General features: G+C 42.1%; 1 protein-coding gene and 1 long non-coding RNA gene across 2 annotated transcripts; one reads left to right on the top strand and one right to left on the bottom strand.

The window, feature by feature from the left end:
- Positions 1–433: 433 nt before the first annotated feature.
- On the top strand, positions 434–1,271 carry LOC306929569. The gene is made up of 3 exons (XR_013790809.1): positions 434–569; positions 1,045–1,142; positions 1,246–1,271. It is a non-coding gene; the product is annotated as an uncharacterized lncRNA (long non-coding RNA).
- Positions 1,272–4,283: 3,012 nt separating this feature from the next.
- LOC306930018 (uncharacterized protein) lies at positions 4,284–14,871 on the bottom strand. The gene is made up of 6 exons (XM_079510757.1): positions 14,564–14,871; positions 10,849–10,955; positions 10,404–10,648; positions 9,033–9,208; positions 4,928–5,034; positions 4,284–4,733 (listed from the first exon to the last, which is right to left on the bottom strand). Exons 1-6 carry the CDS (start codon positions 14,735–14,737, stop codon positions 4,436–4,438), a joined length of 1,107 nt encoding a protein of 368 aa, XP_079366883.1. The 5' UTR covers positions 14,738–14,871; the 3' UTR covers positions 4,284–4,435.
- Positions 14,872–16,179: the final 1,308 nt, after the last annotated feature.

Raw genomic sequence — 16,179 nt, 5'->3', positions numbered from 1 at the left:
TGCACTGAAATGGACTAGTAAGAATGGGAAGGTTATATTTAATTTGGCACTGACATGGTCATGGGGTAGGGCGGATGAGAAGTTGACATTTTCTGCCGTTCTGGACTGGACCATTGTGTCGTCGTTTTATTGTTGATTTACAATTTTACAATTTAGGCATTTAGCAGACGCTCTTAATCCAGAGCGACTTACATTAGGCAAGGTTGATCTATGTGTTGCTCTTGTTTTATTTCATTTTGTTTGGTGTACAGCACCTTGTGACATTTGTTTTGAAAGACGCTTTATAAATAAAATGTACCTTACCTTACCTTCCCTTACAACGGTTGGAGTTGGGGCTCGGTGTGTGACGATGGCTGGGGTCTCACTGATGCCCATGTAGTGTGTAGACAGTTAGGCTGTGGAAGGGCTCTGTCGGCACCAGGGTCGGCACTTGGGGGAGGGCTGTGGGAGCATCATGTTGGATGACGTCAGCTGTTCAGGCAATGAATCAAGTCTCTCACAGTGCAGCCATTCTGGGACTGGAAACCACACCTGTGCTCACAAAGAAGATGCTGGTGTTGATTGTGAAGGTAAATAATATATAACGTTTGATTACTGCCTTTAATGTCGTGCTGGATAATCCATCATAGTTGGAACTAGGACGTTTGTGTATGGAAGTGAGTGAGCAGATTGTAAAGACAGAAGGGGAGGGGCAAGGTGTTTCAACCACTGGTGGAAAAAAGTACTTACATTGTGTACTTGAGTAAAAGTATCAATACTGCAATATAGAAATAAGTAAAAGTCCGGAATTCAAAATGTACATGCGTAAAAGTACAAAAGTATTGGTATCAAAACGTACTTAAAGTATCAAAAGTAGAAAGTACTCTTTATGCAGAATGTCTTATTTCAAGTATTTTTTTAAATGGCAGATCTACAAGCTCACAATGCATCGCATTGCGACACATTGTGAGCTTGTAGATCTGGAGGGGTTGCTAAATATTGGGCTGCATGCAACTTTGTGGCTATCCCACAATGAGCTTTATGCTGTTTTTCCTATGACGTCAGCTGTTCGGGCAGCGAATCAGGGCTCTCGCAGTGCAGCCATTCTGGGACTGGAAACCACAACTGCGCTCACAGTGAAGATGCTGCCGTTGTTTGTGAAGGTAAATGTATACCATAACATAATAATGGCATTATAACGACGAGTGTCACTCTGTACTGTACGTGTGCTGCCATTTGTACAAATTGAATTGGTGTTCTTCTCAGCTGATTATCCAGTGAGGCTTGTGGGCGGCTCAAACAGAGTGGAGATCTACCATGGTGGCAGTTGGGGGACGGTGTGTGCAGAGTGGAGATCTACCATGGTGGCAGTTGGGGGACGGTGTGTGCAGAGTGGAGATCTACCATGGTGGCAGTTGGGGGACGGTGTGTGACGACAGTTGGCACCTGCGCGATGCCCAGGTAGTGTGTAGACAGTTGGGCTGTGGAAGGCAGTGTTGTTTTTGGCAGCAAATTTTGATAATAGTTTTAGTCGTAGTTTTCATTTACTTTTAGTCACATTGTAGTCACCTGGAATGTTTTAGTGTTAGTCTAGTTTTAGTCGACAAAATGTCATAAGATTTTTGTCGACTAAATCTACAAGTTGATTTAGTCGACTAAAATGTATTTTGGCGGGCCTTGATGCCGTCGTAATGACTTATTTTACACTTGCTGAAAATAGCAGATCTACAAGCTCACAACGCGTCGCGCTGCGACGCGTTGTGAGCTTGTAGATCTGCTATTTTCAGCATGCAACCAAGTGTAAAAACGACTTATACTGTATCTCTAGTCCTAATATTTTAGGCACACACTGCTGGGATTTATATAGCGCTTTTCATGACACTCAAAGACGCTTTACATGTGTTGGGGCCAGGGGGGGAACAAGAAAAAGGACAACTTTATTAGAAAAAAAACAATTATAAGAATAAAACCAATAAAACAGTGCATATAACAAGTTTTAAAAACACATCAGCTTGGAAATGCGATTGTGAACAGGTGGGTTTTTAGTGCAGATTTGAAGGTGGGAAGTGAGGGGGCATCTCTGATGTGTTTGGGGAGAGCGTTCCAGAGGGTAGGGGCGGCCACAGAGAAGGCCCTGTCGCCCCAGGTTTTTCGTTCGATCCTTTTAGGGACCTCAAGGAGGCCGGCGTCGCTGGACCTGAGGGAGCGAAAAGTCACAGTTTTACATGAATGCAAGGTCATACAGTTCAATGCCCTTCCTCGTGTAAATTAACAATGATAGAATCGTATCGGTCTCATCACAGACATTTTTATTTCATTTTATCATTAACGTTCTGTGCAGTTTTTTTTTTTTTGGATTGTTTATTTATTTTCGTGTCATACACACCTTGTGCCCAACCCTCATGGGTTTATAAGACACCATTTCACAGTTGCAATTACAGCATGTTTTACATTACATAATGTATGCATTTACAGCATGTTTACATTACATAATTCATTATATTACACCTCAGACATGGTAAAACCAATGTGCTTAACAGAGATGGTTAACAACATCCTTGTTTAACCCATATAGGCCTGTCAAAATTTAAAAAGTCTTCTAAATTCTGACAGTTTTCTGAAATACCTGTTTTCTGTATTCGTGGTGCTCAATATTTCATGTCAAGGACCCCAAAAATGATATGTAATTGGCCACCCCCCCCCCCCCCCCAGAAGCAAAGATTGGAGTAAAAAAAATATATATATTCCAAATTTGTGCCACATTTTCACGATTTTTCAAAAATAGCAGACCTACAAGCTTGTAGCGCGTGACTCGGTGCGTGTGTGCGTGCGTGTGTGCGTGTGTGTGTGTGTGTGTGTGTGTGTGTGTGTGCGCGTGCGTGCGTGCGTGCGTGCGCGCGCGCGCGCGTGCGTGCGTGCGTGCGTGTGCGCGCGCGTGCACCTAACCCACCTACAGTAGTGCGTAAAGCCTTGTTTTGCAGTGTTTGATTTCCAGCTACACTGTAATTTCTCACCCATTCCTGGTGTCTTATACCTAAGAGTCAAGATGGCCTTAAGATCTTGGTGTTGTCCTAGACTCAGATTTAAATTTGAACAGACAATTTAATATGCCTATTATTATCTTACAAATATAGCTAGTGTCAGCTTGTTTAAACTCCTCGGTTACTGCAGGAACAGTAAGATGGAGACATTGTAACAGAATTATCTACCACTTCACAGGCCCATATACTGAATCATAAATTCACATAATAAATAAATAATATTGACACTTTTAGTCAATCAGCACACTGCTGTCTGTTGTCGCGGTATTTAAATTCTAACCAAACTAGAGATGAATGGAGTTCTCTGTAGAGTAGTGGAAAAACAAGGCATCAGATGAAAAAGGCAGAGAGAGGTTTCCTCGAGTGTTGAATTGACCATTTATTGGCCCACGTACGGACTGACCTGACCGCCTGAGCGGCCAGCCATCTAAAAACTAGTGCATCATTTAATTTACAAGACAAGATGTACTTTTTACATCAAACAGAGTTGAATAATAGGGTGTGTTTCTTCAAATCAACATATGGAGGAGATAGGCGACTGTGGCTCAAGAGGTAGAGCAGGTCGTCCAATGATCCATGGGTCGGCGGTTCGAATCCCGGCTCCTCCTGTCTACATGTCGAAGTGTCCTTGGGCAAGACACTGAACCCCAAATTGCTCCCGATGTGCTGGTTGGTACCTTGCATGGCTTCCGCCGCAATCGGTGTATGAATGTGTGTGTGAATGGGTGAATGTAATGCACAATCTATGTAAAGCGCCTTGGATAAAGGCGCTATATAAATGCACCATTTACCATTTATTTTTTTTACCATTATTATGAATATTATGAAAATATGGACTATCTGCGGGACCACATTACCGTCTGTTGAATACTAATTTATATATTCCATTATATTCATAACTGTATATACCCCCCCTTGACCCCATCATGGCCTATACTAAACATTAAAATGTTGACACCAAAATTTACACACTACAAAAAGTTCCCAAAATAATAACTGGTTCAGATTACATCTAGTCGTCTTCAAATGATTCTTTTTTACATCCAGACAATATCATCAATGTACACTTTGCATTACTTATCAACACATTAAGACACTCATAACTTCGCTGTCTGTAAAATGGAACATTTACGCGTTTGGGCTGAGTGAGCCTTCATCAGAGAATCCACATCTAATAGACTCAACTCATTTTATACATAAGGTCAGAGTTAACCTACAGCTGAAATCTCAAGTCAATCACCAAGGAACAATGAATCCCTTAAGTTGTATGCAAGAACAAAGACTTTATTTGATTAATTAATTAACATTAAGTTACTTTGCTTTTAATATAGAAAGAAGTCCCACTGAACCCCTCAAAGGTAAACGTTTAATATATTAGGAGGGGATGGGACATTTTGCACAGCCTTTTTGTTTTATTAACGACAGCAAACAAAGCGCACATCATTAAGAGCAGTGTCGTCTCCACGCCCTTGACGTCCCTCCACCCGTGTCTGGATCCCACAGATTCTTCCTCCACTGTGACACATTTGGCTCCAGCTTCCCCAGCTCCCCCACGGCATGCCAGAGCCTTCGATGATGTCACCTTCGCTGCATACGAACTCGATGTTGTTGACGGCAGTGTCGTCGCGCTTACCCTGGCTGTCCTCCACCTTCAGCTTGAACCTTGTAAGCGCCCCGGACATGCACGACATCGCGGATTTCCAGTCACCCCAGCTAGGAGAGAAAAACACACTACGTTTCAAACTTGTGGATCTGATACTTTTGTATGACGCTGTAGTATTGTGTTAATTTACGGACAAAATAAAGTTCAAATGTGGCCGACAGCGACGTCTTATTTATTCCCATGTGTGAAAATATAATGAATGAATATTGTGTAAAGTGTGAATTTATAGGTGTCGTATGCTCACTATCCAGGATTTGATTCCACGGTACCGGTATGTCTCCCATCTTTGACACAAGTCAGGCGAATGCCGTTCACTGCAGTGTCATCACGCTTTCCCTGTCTGGACTCCACCTGTATACAATAAACAACACACAAGCAGAGATAATAATTATAATTATTATTATTATATTATTAGAAGTAGTATTAGTATTATAATTTACAATTACGGCATTTAGCAGACTCTCTTAATCCAGAGCGATTTACATTAGGCAAGAACAAAAGTATTGGAATACATCACATATATAAAATGCATTTATCAAGAAACATGCCTAAGCTAAGAACGTAACTAGAACATATCTATATAATGACACTATACATATTAACTATACATATATACTATGCTATACATATGTACTATGATGTGCTATGACTACATACAATGCAATTATTGTGCTGTCTACATGACATGCTATAAGTCTGTTTCAAATGCTATCTAAGTCTAAAAAGTGCTATCTAAGGGGGTAGGATAAGTGCTATGGGCCATGATGGAGTCTGAAAAGGTGGGTCTTCAGACTACGGCGGAAGATTGGGAGTGATGCTGCAGTTCTGATTGCAACGGGGAGTGCATTCCAGTATTAGTAGTAGTAGTAATAGTAGTAGTAATAGTAGTATAAAACAGACTAGGGTCTAAACAAGCCCCTGTAGCAGCTCCTATAGAGGCCATGCTGCTCCCCAGTTTGACCAAAGTGCCACATGGATTGTGGGGAAAGGTTTGACATTTTGGATATAATGATGGTTGTAGGCGAAAGGTTGGACAAGAATAAAAGTCCGGGAGTCCCCGTCCATGTTGGAGTCTAAACGTTACCGATTGCATTGTAAATGGGAGCATACCAGTGTGCATTTTTGGATCCAGCACCCAGCCTAGTAGGTCTACGAGGTCTTTTAGCTGTTTATCAGCTTTTTCCTTTTTTTGGTGGTAGATGAAAGGCCATGGGGTATACCAACATCACTAGGGTTCTTTCCATAGGGTTCATGAAGGTGTGCTGAACAACTTGGACAGTAGATTTCAGGATATCCTTTTGGGGACCAAAGTGTTGGAATGACAGAACAATGACTAACATTGACCACCTCAATAGCTATACCCTATAGAGTGCGACCATGCTCAGTGGCCTTGTGGTTAGAGTGTCCACCCTGAGACTGGGAGGTCGGGGTTCAATCCCTGGCCATACCAAAGACTCTAAAAATGGGACCCAGGGGGTAAGTCCCTGCGACACACTAGCGTCATGTCCAGGGGGTGTACTTGTACATCAAGCTGCCTCACGCTACAAAAACAGGAGATAGGCTCCTGCCCTATGGGCCTCATGGCTCGGCAAGGATACTTATAGAGTGCGACCACTAGCCGATCGAGTTGCATTCAGACATTTATGCAAACACAATGTAAAACATTTTGTGTTTTGACTAAAACCTTCTTTCAATTTGGCCTATACAGTTGGACGCCATCGATATTGTCCTTTTCTTTTTGCTGAGGTTTGCGTGATCTGCGCAAAAGGACAGTTAACCCATTTTGGGCGGGAACCCCTTTTGGTGTTTTAAACATTATGTTATAATTTAGCTATTGAAAAATAGCAGATCTACAAGCTCATAGCGCGCCACCGAGTGGCGCGCTACGAGCTTGTAGGTCTGCTATTTTTGAAAAATCGTGAAAATATTTATTTCAGAAAACTGGAGGATTTAGAAGGATTTTTTTTAAATTTTGAGGTCAGGCCTAAATGGGTCAAATGATAAGGGACAATATCGGTGGCACCCAACTGTAGATGCTGTGAATAATATGAATCTGACATCCACTTTGCCACATGCATGACATGCTGAAATGCATTTACTCTAATCAAGGTTGCGCCCAGTGCAATAAAGCAGCAGTTAATATCTCAACATGAAATAATCAATAAAGAAACAAAATGTTGCCATTAATAAGACTCACATCACATATGGCACATGAAAGGTAGGGTAAGTGAAAAGGTAAAAATATATATATATATATATCCCAGAACAAGAGACAGTGGTTTCAGGTATAAACTTAAATTATATTAAATATGGTTTTGGTTGTGCAACATTTATGATCATACTTGGATAAAAAGGTTGGATTTCATTGTAATAAATAGAATTGAAAATGGCAATAAATATGTTAAAAGAATATATCACAAGGTAAAAATGCACCCTATGCAAAGGGAGTCACATGATTAGAGTGTCGCGTCACTCACATGACGTCACCTGTCAGTAAGGGTCAGAGGTTGAACTGAGTTCCTGGAGAGAAGTTGTATTTTTGGGAACGTCAGAGAGAGACAAATATTCAGTAATGTGCACATGGTTCAAAGGCGCACACAGTACATATTCTTTATTGTGTTCTTTTGAGTGTATTGTGTTTGTTGTGTATTGCCTAATGTTGCTGTAATGTAGAAATATGGACTTTGTTTGATTATTTGAATGCACATGTGTGGACTCTCTAATCACTGTTTACAATGTGTGGACTCAAAACAACAAAATGTAATTGTTTCTTTATTATAGTTTTCACGGTGTCTTGGTGACTGGAGGAGTTGAAAGTCGCATGACAAATAAAACCAATATCAGACATCTGTATGATGCGTGGACTTACTTGAACCTGTACAGCTACAATATATATATATATATATATATTTTTTTTTAAAGATGAAAGCATTATATTCTGAAAGTAATCATTGGTATAGAGTCAGAGTGTTTGTTTTAGACTGTTACTGAACAATCTATATCATGTGTAGAGCTACATGTAGAACACTTCTTTTAACCAAACAAAATCACTTACCCTACGTTTTTTACAGAGAAAATTGTCTCTTGTGACCCAGGCCTAAAACTGGCGTACTATACAGGTGGGAAGGAAAAGGATGTATAAGAGTATACTCAAAGTCTATCCTGAAGCTGTCTTTCTCTTTATTCTTAATCTACTTTTGCTGTTGTGTATATTTGTCTCCACCAGGCCGAAGGCATGGGGAGAGAGTATGTTTTGCACTCCGTCCGTCCGTCCGTGTGTGTGTCCGTCCGTCCGTCTGTGAACAGCTAATCTCCGGCACCGTTAACCCGGTCGATGCCAAATTTTGCACACACACTCCCTGGATGCCAACGATGAACCTCTGCCCCAACATTTCCAGAACGGCCTGTTATAGCGCCACCAGGAGACCGCTTTGTGCAAAACAAGTTTTTGCACAGTATACCTACAGATTTTGTCCAAACATCACGCAAATTGGTACACAGTCTCTCTAGAGCCATTCAACAAAAAGGGTCTTTCAGATTTCTCAGACTCCATCCTGATTGGTTAAGATTGGCTTCCAAAGTTCGCAGGAGTGGTCAGTTTCAAACAAAATGCTGCGAATCATGAACACATCGTGTGATTTCCGTGAAATTGTGCACGCACATTCCAACTAGGCCGAGGAAGAAATGCCACATGAACATTTTCTCAGCCTCATGGTGGCGCTATAACTGGCCGAAAAGCGTTTTTACCTCTAACTGCACAGATCTGTGGATAACTTTGTATGCCAACTCTCTAGAGGCCAAGGAAAAACCTTTCTGTGGAATTTTTCACACCAGGAGGCCGACATATGTAAAACACATTTTCTAATATTACTCCTTCAGATTTTATCCAAATTTCACGCAAATCGGTACACATGCTCTTCATAGTCATGTGATCAAGACGGGTTTGTTTGATTTCTCATAATCCACCCTCATTGGCTACGATTGGCTTCTAAACTTTTCAGGAGTAGCCCGCTTTATACCCGTTTTGTACAAATCGCCACAACTACTCAACGCAGCGTCCGATTGTGGTGAAACTGTGCATGCATATTCCCACTAGGCTTTGGAAGAAATGCCACTTGACAGTTTTCAAATCAGCCTCATGGTGGCGCTACAACAAGCCAAGCCGCGTCTCACACACACACGTTTATATTGCTCCAAAACATTTTGCCAAACACTCCTATCCTCCTGGTGGAGACCTGTGCCCAGAAGGGCACTTTTTCTAGTTATATATGTACTCGTCATTTTTTGTTGTTGCAGTAATTATATGTATAAAAAAATATATATATAAAAAAAAGAGAAAATTGTCTCACCCGCATACTGAAGCCCTCAGCGTAAGAGTCTAATGGACACATCTCCAGGGGGCCCCAGGAGCCCCAGCGGGCACCGTTTTCAACCCTCAGCGTTTGGTAGTATTCCCTGGCTGACAGCTGCTGTGTGCAGAGAGCCAACACCACCACCACCACCACATGGATGTTCAGGAACATGGCTGTAGAATAAGTTGGGAGTCAGAAACGATGTGGGGCTTTATATAGTTCCCATGAACAGTAACATGGTGCCTACACTTTATATGCCAAAGCTGTTTCCTGATGAGCTTAATCAGTGGGGTTTCCACCACAAGTCTTGCAGCATTCCGGCCATTCCCATCTTATGTCAACATAGGGGGGGGGGGGGGGGGGGGGGGGGTGTGTGTGTGTGTGTGTGTGTGTGTGTGTGTGTGTGTGTGTGTGTGCGTGTGCGTGTGCGTGTGCGCGCGCGCGCGCGGTGCGGTGCAGTGCAATACGCGCGAGCGCGTGTGTGTGGTGCAATACGCGCTCGCGCGTGTGTGTGTGGTGCAATACACATGCGCGCACGCGCAGCAGCCTCTTCGGCACGTAGGCCTCAGTGTTTCTAACTCATGTTAATAATGCTGAGGAAGGCCTATGTGGCCAATCCGTTTCTCTATAGAGTGCTGCTAAAGACAAGGGAGTGTGGATAATAATCGTTTCACTGTGAGAGAACAGGCTAGGGAGCAACCAGGCCCTATAACTAAAAATACATCGCATGGATGCAACTGGGACGTATCCTCAGTGATGACTAGGACAAATAAAGAGGATAGTGCACGGAGGTGCGGCCCACTCTCCTGCGGGAGGTTTGCACATGCTCAGTGTAAACAGGAACTGCGATGATGGAGTGTTCCAGCAGAGGTGCTAGATAGAAAGCTCATAACTTGTAACATGTAAATAATGAGATCCAGAACAGTTGAGAATAGGCCTATCTCACAGAATTTTCCCGCCCCCTTAATACACCCCCTTTCCGCGTTAGTGGTGATAGCGTGACGTCACTCCATAGACACTACATGTTAACAGAGGTAATTTAAGAAGTCTACAACTTTTGTTTTCTCAAGGTAAGGTTTGTTCTATCTGTTCGAGCTGATTTACCATCTTGTTTGCTTCATAATAATATTGGTCTGTCACATTTTTACATTAGGAAATGTACTTAGATTCTCCAGAGAAAAAAACGTGTAAATGCTAATGTTAAATGACACCACTATCTACCAGAAGGGGGCGTGGAAAGGGGGCTGTGAGATAGGCCTATTAAACAGCAGTCACCCTTCCCTTTTCAAATGTTTTATATCATCCACAGCACTTGAATGAACAGTATCCATGTTTCTTTGTCATTTCACAAAAATAAAAGTTTGACACATTTGAGGTCCCTCCACCCGTGTCTGGATCCCACAGATTCTTCCTCCACTGTGACACATTTGGCTCCAGCTTCCCCAGCTCCCCCAATGCATGCCAGAGCCTTCGATGATGTCACCTTCGCTGCATACGAACTCGATGTTGTTGACGGCAGTGTCGTCGCCCCTACCCTGCTGTCCTCCACCTTCAGCTTGAACCTTGTAAGCGCCCCGGATCTGCACGACATCGCGGATTTCCAGTCACCCCAGCTAGGAGAGAAAAGCACACAAACACTACGTTTCGAACTTGTGGATCTGATACTTTTGTATGACGCTGTAGTATTGTGTTAATTTACGGACAAAATAAAGTTCAAATGTGGCCGACAGCGACGTCTTATTTATTCCCATGTGTAAAAATATAATGAATGAATATTGTGTAAAGTGTGAATTTATAGGTGTCGTATGCTCACTATCCAGGATTTGATTCCACGGTACCGGTATGTCTCCCATCTTTGACACAAGTCAGGCGAATGCCGTTCACTGCAGTGTCATCACCGTCACCCTGCCTGGACTCCACCTGTATACAATAAACAACACAAGCAGAGATAATAATAATAATTATTATTATTAGAAGTAGTATTAGTATTAGTAGTAGTAATAGTAGTAATAGTAGTAGTAATAGTAGTATAAAACAGACTAGGGTCTAAAAAGCCCCTGTAGCAGCTCCTATAGAGGCCATGCTGCTCCCCAGTTTGACCAAAGTGCCACATGGATTGTGGGGAAAGGTTTGACATTTTGGATATAATGATGGTTGTAGGCGAAAGGTTGGACAAGAATAAAAGTCCCCGTCCATGTTGGAGTCTAAACGTTACCGATTGCATTGTAAATGGGAGCATACCAGTGTGCATTTTTGGATCCAGCACCCAGCCTAGTAGGTCTACGAGGTCTTTTAGCTGTTTATCAGCTTTTTCCTTTTTTTTGGTGGTAGATGAAAGGCCATGGGGTATACCAACATCACTAGGGTTCTTTCCATAGGGTTCATGAAGGTGTGCTGAACAACTTGGACAGTAGATTTCAGGATATCCTTTTGGGGACCAAAGTGTTGGAATGACAGAACAATGACTAACATTGACAACCTCAATAGCTATACCCTATAGAGTGCGACCATGCTCAGTGGCCTTGTGGTTAGAGTGTCCACCCTGAGACTGGGAGGTCGGGGTTCAATCCCTGGCCATACCAAAGACTCTAAAAATGGGACCCAGGGGGTAAGTCCCTGCGACACACTAGCGTCATGTCCAGGGGGTGTACTTGTACATCAAGCTGCCTCACGCTACAAAAACAGGAGATAGGCTCCTGCCCTATGGGCCTCATGGCTCGGCAAGGATACTTATAGAGTGCGACCACTAGCCGATCGAGTTGCATTCAGACATTTATGCAAACACAATGTAAAACATTTTGTGTTTTGACTAAAACCTTCTTTCAATTTGGCCTATACAGTTGGACGCCATCGATATTGTCCTTTTCTTTTTGCTGAGGTTTGCGTGATCTGCGCAAAAGGACAGTTAACCCATTTTGGGCGGGAACCCCTTTTGGTGTTTTAAACATGTTATAATTTAGCTATTGAAAAATAGCAGATCTACAAGCTCATAGCGCGCCACCGAGTGGCGCGCTACGAGCTTGTAGGTCTGCTATTTTTGAAAAATCGTGAAAATATTTATTTCAGAAAACTGGAGGATTTAGAAGGATTTTTTTAAAATTTTGAGGTCAGGCCTAAATGGGTCAAATGATAAGGGACAATATCGGTGGCACCCAACTGTAGATGCTGTGAATAATATGAATCTGACATCCACTTTGCCACATGCATGACATGCTGAAATGCATTTACTCTAATCAAGGTTGCGCCCAGTGCAATAAAGCAGCAGTTAATATCTCAACATGAAATAATCAATAAAGAAACAAAATGTTGCCATTAATAAGACTCACATCACATATGGCACATGAAAGGTAGGGTAAGTGAAAAGGTAAAAAATATATATATATATATATATATATATATATATATATATATATATATCCCAGAACAAGAGACAGTGGTTTCAGGTATAAACTTAAATTATATTAAATATGGTTTTGGTTGTGCAACATTTATGATCATACTTGGATAAAAAGGTTGGATTTCATTGTAATAAATAGAATTGAAAATGGCAATAAATATGTTAAAAGAATATATCACAAGGTAAAAATGCACCCTATGCAAAGGGAGTCACATGATTAGAGTGTCGCGTCACTCACATGACGTCACCTGTCAGTAAGGGTCAGAGGTTGAACTGAGTTCCTGGAGAGAAGTTGTATTTTTGGGAACGTCAGAGAGAGACAAATATTCAGTAATGTGCACATGGTTCAAAGGCGCACACGGTACATATTCTTTATTGTGTTCTTTTGAGTGTATTGTGTTTGTTGTGTATTGCCTAATGTTGCTGTAATGTAGAAATATGGACTTTGTTTGATTATTTGAATGCACATGTGTGGACTCTCTAATCACTGTTTACAATGTGTGGACTCAAAACTGAACAAAATGTAATTGTTTCTTTATTATAGTTTTCACGGTGTCTTGGTGACTGGAGGAGTTGAAAGTCGCATGACAAATAAAACCAATATCAGACATCTGTATGATGCGTGGACTTACTTGAACCTGTACAGCTACAATATATATATATATATATATATATTTTTTTAAAGATGAAAGCATTATATTCTGAAAGTAATCATTGGTATAGAGTCAGAGTGTTTGTTTTAGACTGTTACTGAACAATCTATATCATGTGTAGAGCTACATGTAGAACACTTCTTTTAACCAAACAAAATCACTTACCCTACGTTTTTTACAGAGAAAATTGTCTCTTGTGACCCAGGCCTAAAACTGGCGTACTATACAGGTGGGAAGGAAAAGGATGTATAAGAGTATACTCAAAGTCTATCCTGAAGCTGTCTTTCTCTTTATTCTTAATCTACTTTTGCTGTTGTGTATATTTGTCTCCACCAGGCCGAAGGCATGGGGAGAGAGTATGTTTTGCACTCCGTCCGTCCGTCCGTGTGTGTGTCCGTCCGTCCGTCTGTGAACAGCTAATCTCCGGCACCGTTAACCCGGTCGATGCCAAATTTTGCACACACACTCCCTGGATGCCAACGATGAACCTCTGCCCCAACATTTCCAGAACGGCCTGTTATAGCGCCACCAGGAGACCGCTTTGTGCAAAACAAGTTTTTGCACAGTATACCTACAGATTTTGTCCAAACATCACGCAAATTGGTACACAGTCTCTCTAGAGCCATTCAACAAAACGGGTCTTTCAGATTTCTCAGACTCCATCCTGATTGGTTAAGATTGGCTTCCAAAGTTCGCAGGAGTGGTCAGTTTCAAACAAAATGCTGCGAATCATGAACACATCGTGTGATTTCCGTGAAATTGTGCACGCACATTCCAACTAGGCCGAGGAAGAAATGCCACATGAACATTTTCTCAGCCTCATGGTGGCGCTATAACTGGCCGAAAAGCGTTTTTACCTCTAACTGCACAGATCTGTGGATAACTTTGTATGCCAACTCTCTAGAGGCCAAGGAAAAACCTTTCTGTGGAATTTTTCACATATGCTCTTTATAGCGCCACCAGGAGGCCGACATATGTAAAACACATTTTCTAATATTACTCCTTCAGATTTTATCCAAATTTCACGCAAATCGGTACACATGCTCTTCATAGTCATGTGATCAAGACGGGTTTGTTTGATTTCTCATAATCCACCCTCATTGGCTACGATTGGCTTCTAAACTTTTCAGGAGTAGCCCGCTTTATACCCGTTTTGTACAAATCGCCACAACTACTCAACGCAGCGTCCGATTGTGGTGAAACTGTGCATGCATATTCCCACTAGGCTTTGGAAGAAATGCCACTTGACAGTTTTCAAATCAGCCTCATGGTGGCGCTACAACAGGCCAAGCCGCGTCTCACACACACACGTTTATATTGCTCCAAAACATTTTGCCAAACACTCCTATCCTCCTGGTGGAGACCTATGCCCAGAAGGGCACTTTTTCTAGTTATATATGTACTCGTCATTTTTTGTTGTTGCAGTAATTATATGTATAAAAACATATATATATAAAAAAAAGAGAAAATTGTCTCACCCGCATACTGAAGCCCTCAGCGTAAGAGTCTAATGGACACATCTCCAGGGGGCCCCAGGAGCCCCAGCGGGCACCGTTTTCAACCCTCAGCGTTTGGTAGTATTCCCTGGCTGACAGCTGCTGTGTGCAGAGAGCCAACACCACCACCACCACCACATGGATGTTCAGGAACATGGCTGTAGAATAAGTTGGGAGTCAGAAACGATGTGGGGCTTTATATAGTTCCCATGAACAGTAACATGGTGCCTACACTTTATATGCCAAAGCTGTTTCCTGATGAGCTTAATCAGTGGGGTTTCCACCACAAGTCTTGCAGCATTCCGGCCATTCCCATCTTATGTCAACATAGGGGGGGGGGGGGGGGGGGTGTGTGTGTGTGTGTGTGTGTGTGTGTGTGTGTGTGTGTGTGTGTGTGGTGCTAGGGAGCAACCATAGGCCGTGCTGCGAGGTCCCTTTTTGTTCGGTTTCGTTCCCGCGTCTTTGGCACTACGATTTCAATGCATATTTCCATAGACAATACCCTTCTGGACTCTGGGTTAAAAGTTCTCCGCATAATATCCTGCAGTATTTTGTCACAAGCCAGAAATGTATATACAAGTGTATAACCAAAAAACGAAAATCTTGTGCTGCTGTTTTTGCTTGTAAAATGTGTTATATTGATTTTGGCAACACCAGATCTTTCTCAAATGTCATAAATACATATACCTAACATCTGAAACAAGTATTGGTGCCTTAGTTTACTCATATGTGAATCTAGATCATGAAATGTAGCAAATGTGTTAAAGAAAACGCTTCAACTTAAGTGATTGGCACCTAGCACAATGAAACATACACATAGAAAATGTTGCCAAAAGCTTATGTTTCATACATAACAAATGTCACAACCTACTGGGTAATGAAAGGTAGAAAAGAAAAGCAGCCCACCTTGGCCCAAAATGGCTGAAAATCTATCAAAATGTTACCACGCCCCCTAAATTGGAATAATGAAAAAAATGGACAAGACTTAAAATAAATGCACTAAAGGTCAGAATTATTACAACATATGGTATGAAACATTTGTACAAGTACCACAAAGTGTCACAGCATCTGACATTTGCACATCACCCCCCCCAGCTCAAGTGCAGTTAGTCAGTCTATTTGCCAGCCCATAGAGTCCCATTGTGAACCCAGACATGTTGAGTACACCAAAGTTTTATAGTACCAATGTTGAGTATGTATGGGTGCCCAGCATGTAGAAACCGCCGGATGCTAACTTGCATATGTTGAACAATTATAATTAGCTTTAATGACCATAATCACCTACTGTATATGGACAAGATTTCAGCAATAGTCACGGGCCTTATGGATTTTTCTGCGCCAATCAATATTAAAAGGACTACATTTGGCCCAGATGTAGTCCTGCTCTAATGATTTAGCTAGGGAACCCGAGCCAGTTACCTTCGGGGTCACCATGGCGGCCAAATCCAATATGGCCGCCACATAAAACGCCTTCCTCACCAGCCATTTGCAGCATCCTGTTGCACACACTAAAAGATCTGAGCCTTCTTGAGAAGAACAGAAGACCAGAGTAGTCAGACCAGTCCAACGACCTGTTCAGGTGCACTGCTAGAAACTTG

Source organism: Electrona antarctica (assembly GCF_951216825.1).
Source record: "Electrona antarctica genome assembly, chromosome: 9".
Classification (NCBI taxonomy): Eukaryota; Metazoa; Chordata; class Actinopteri; order Myctophiformes; family Myctophidae; genus Electrona; species Electrona antarctica.
This window is presented reverse-complemented; position numbering and strand designations above follow the sequence as displayed.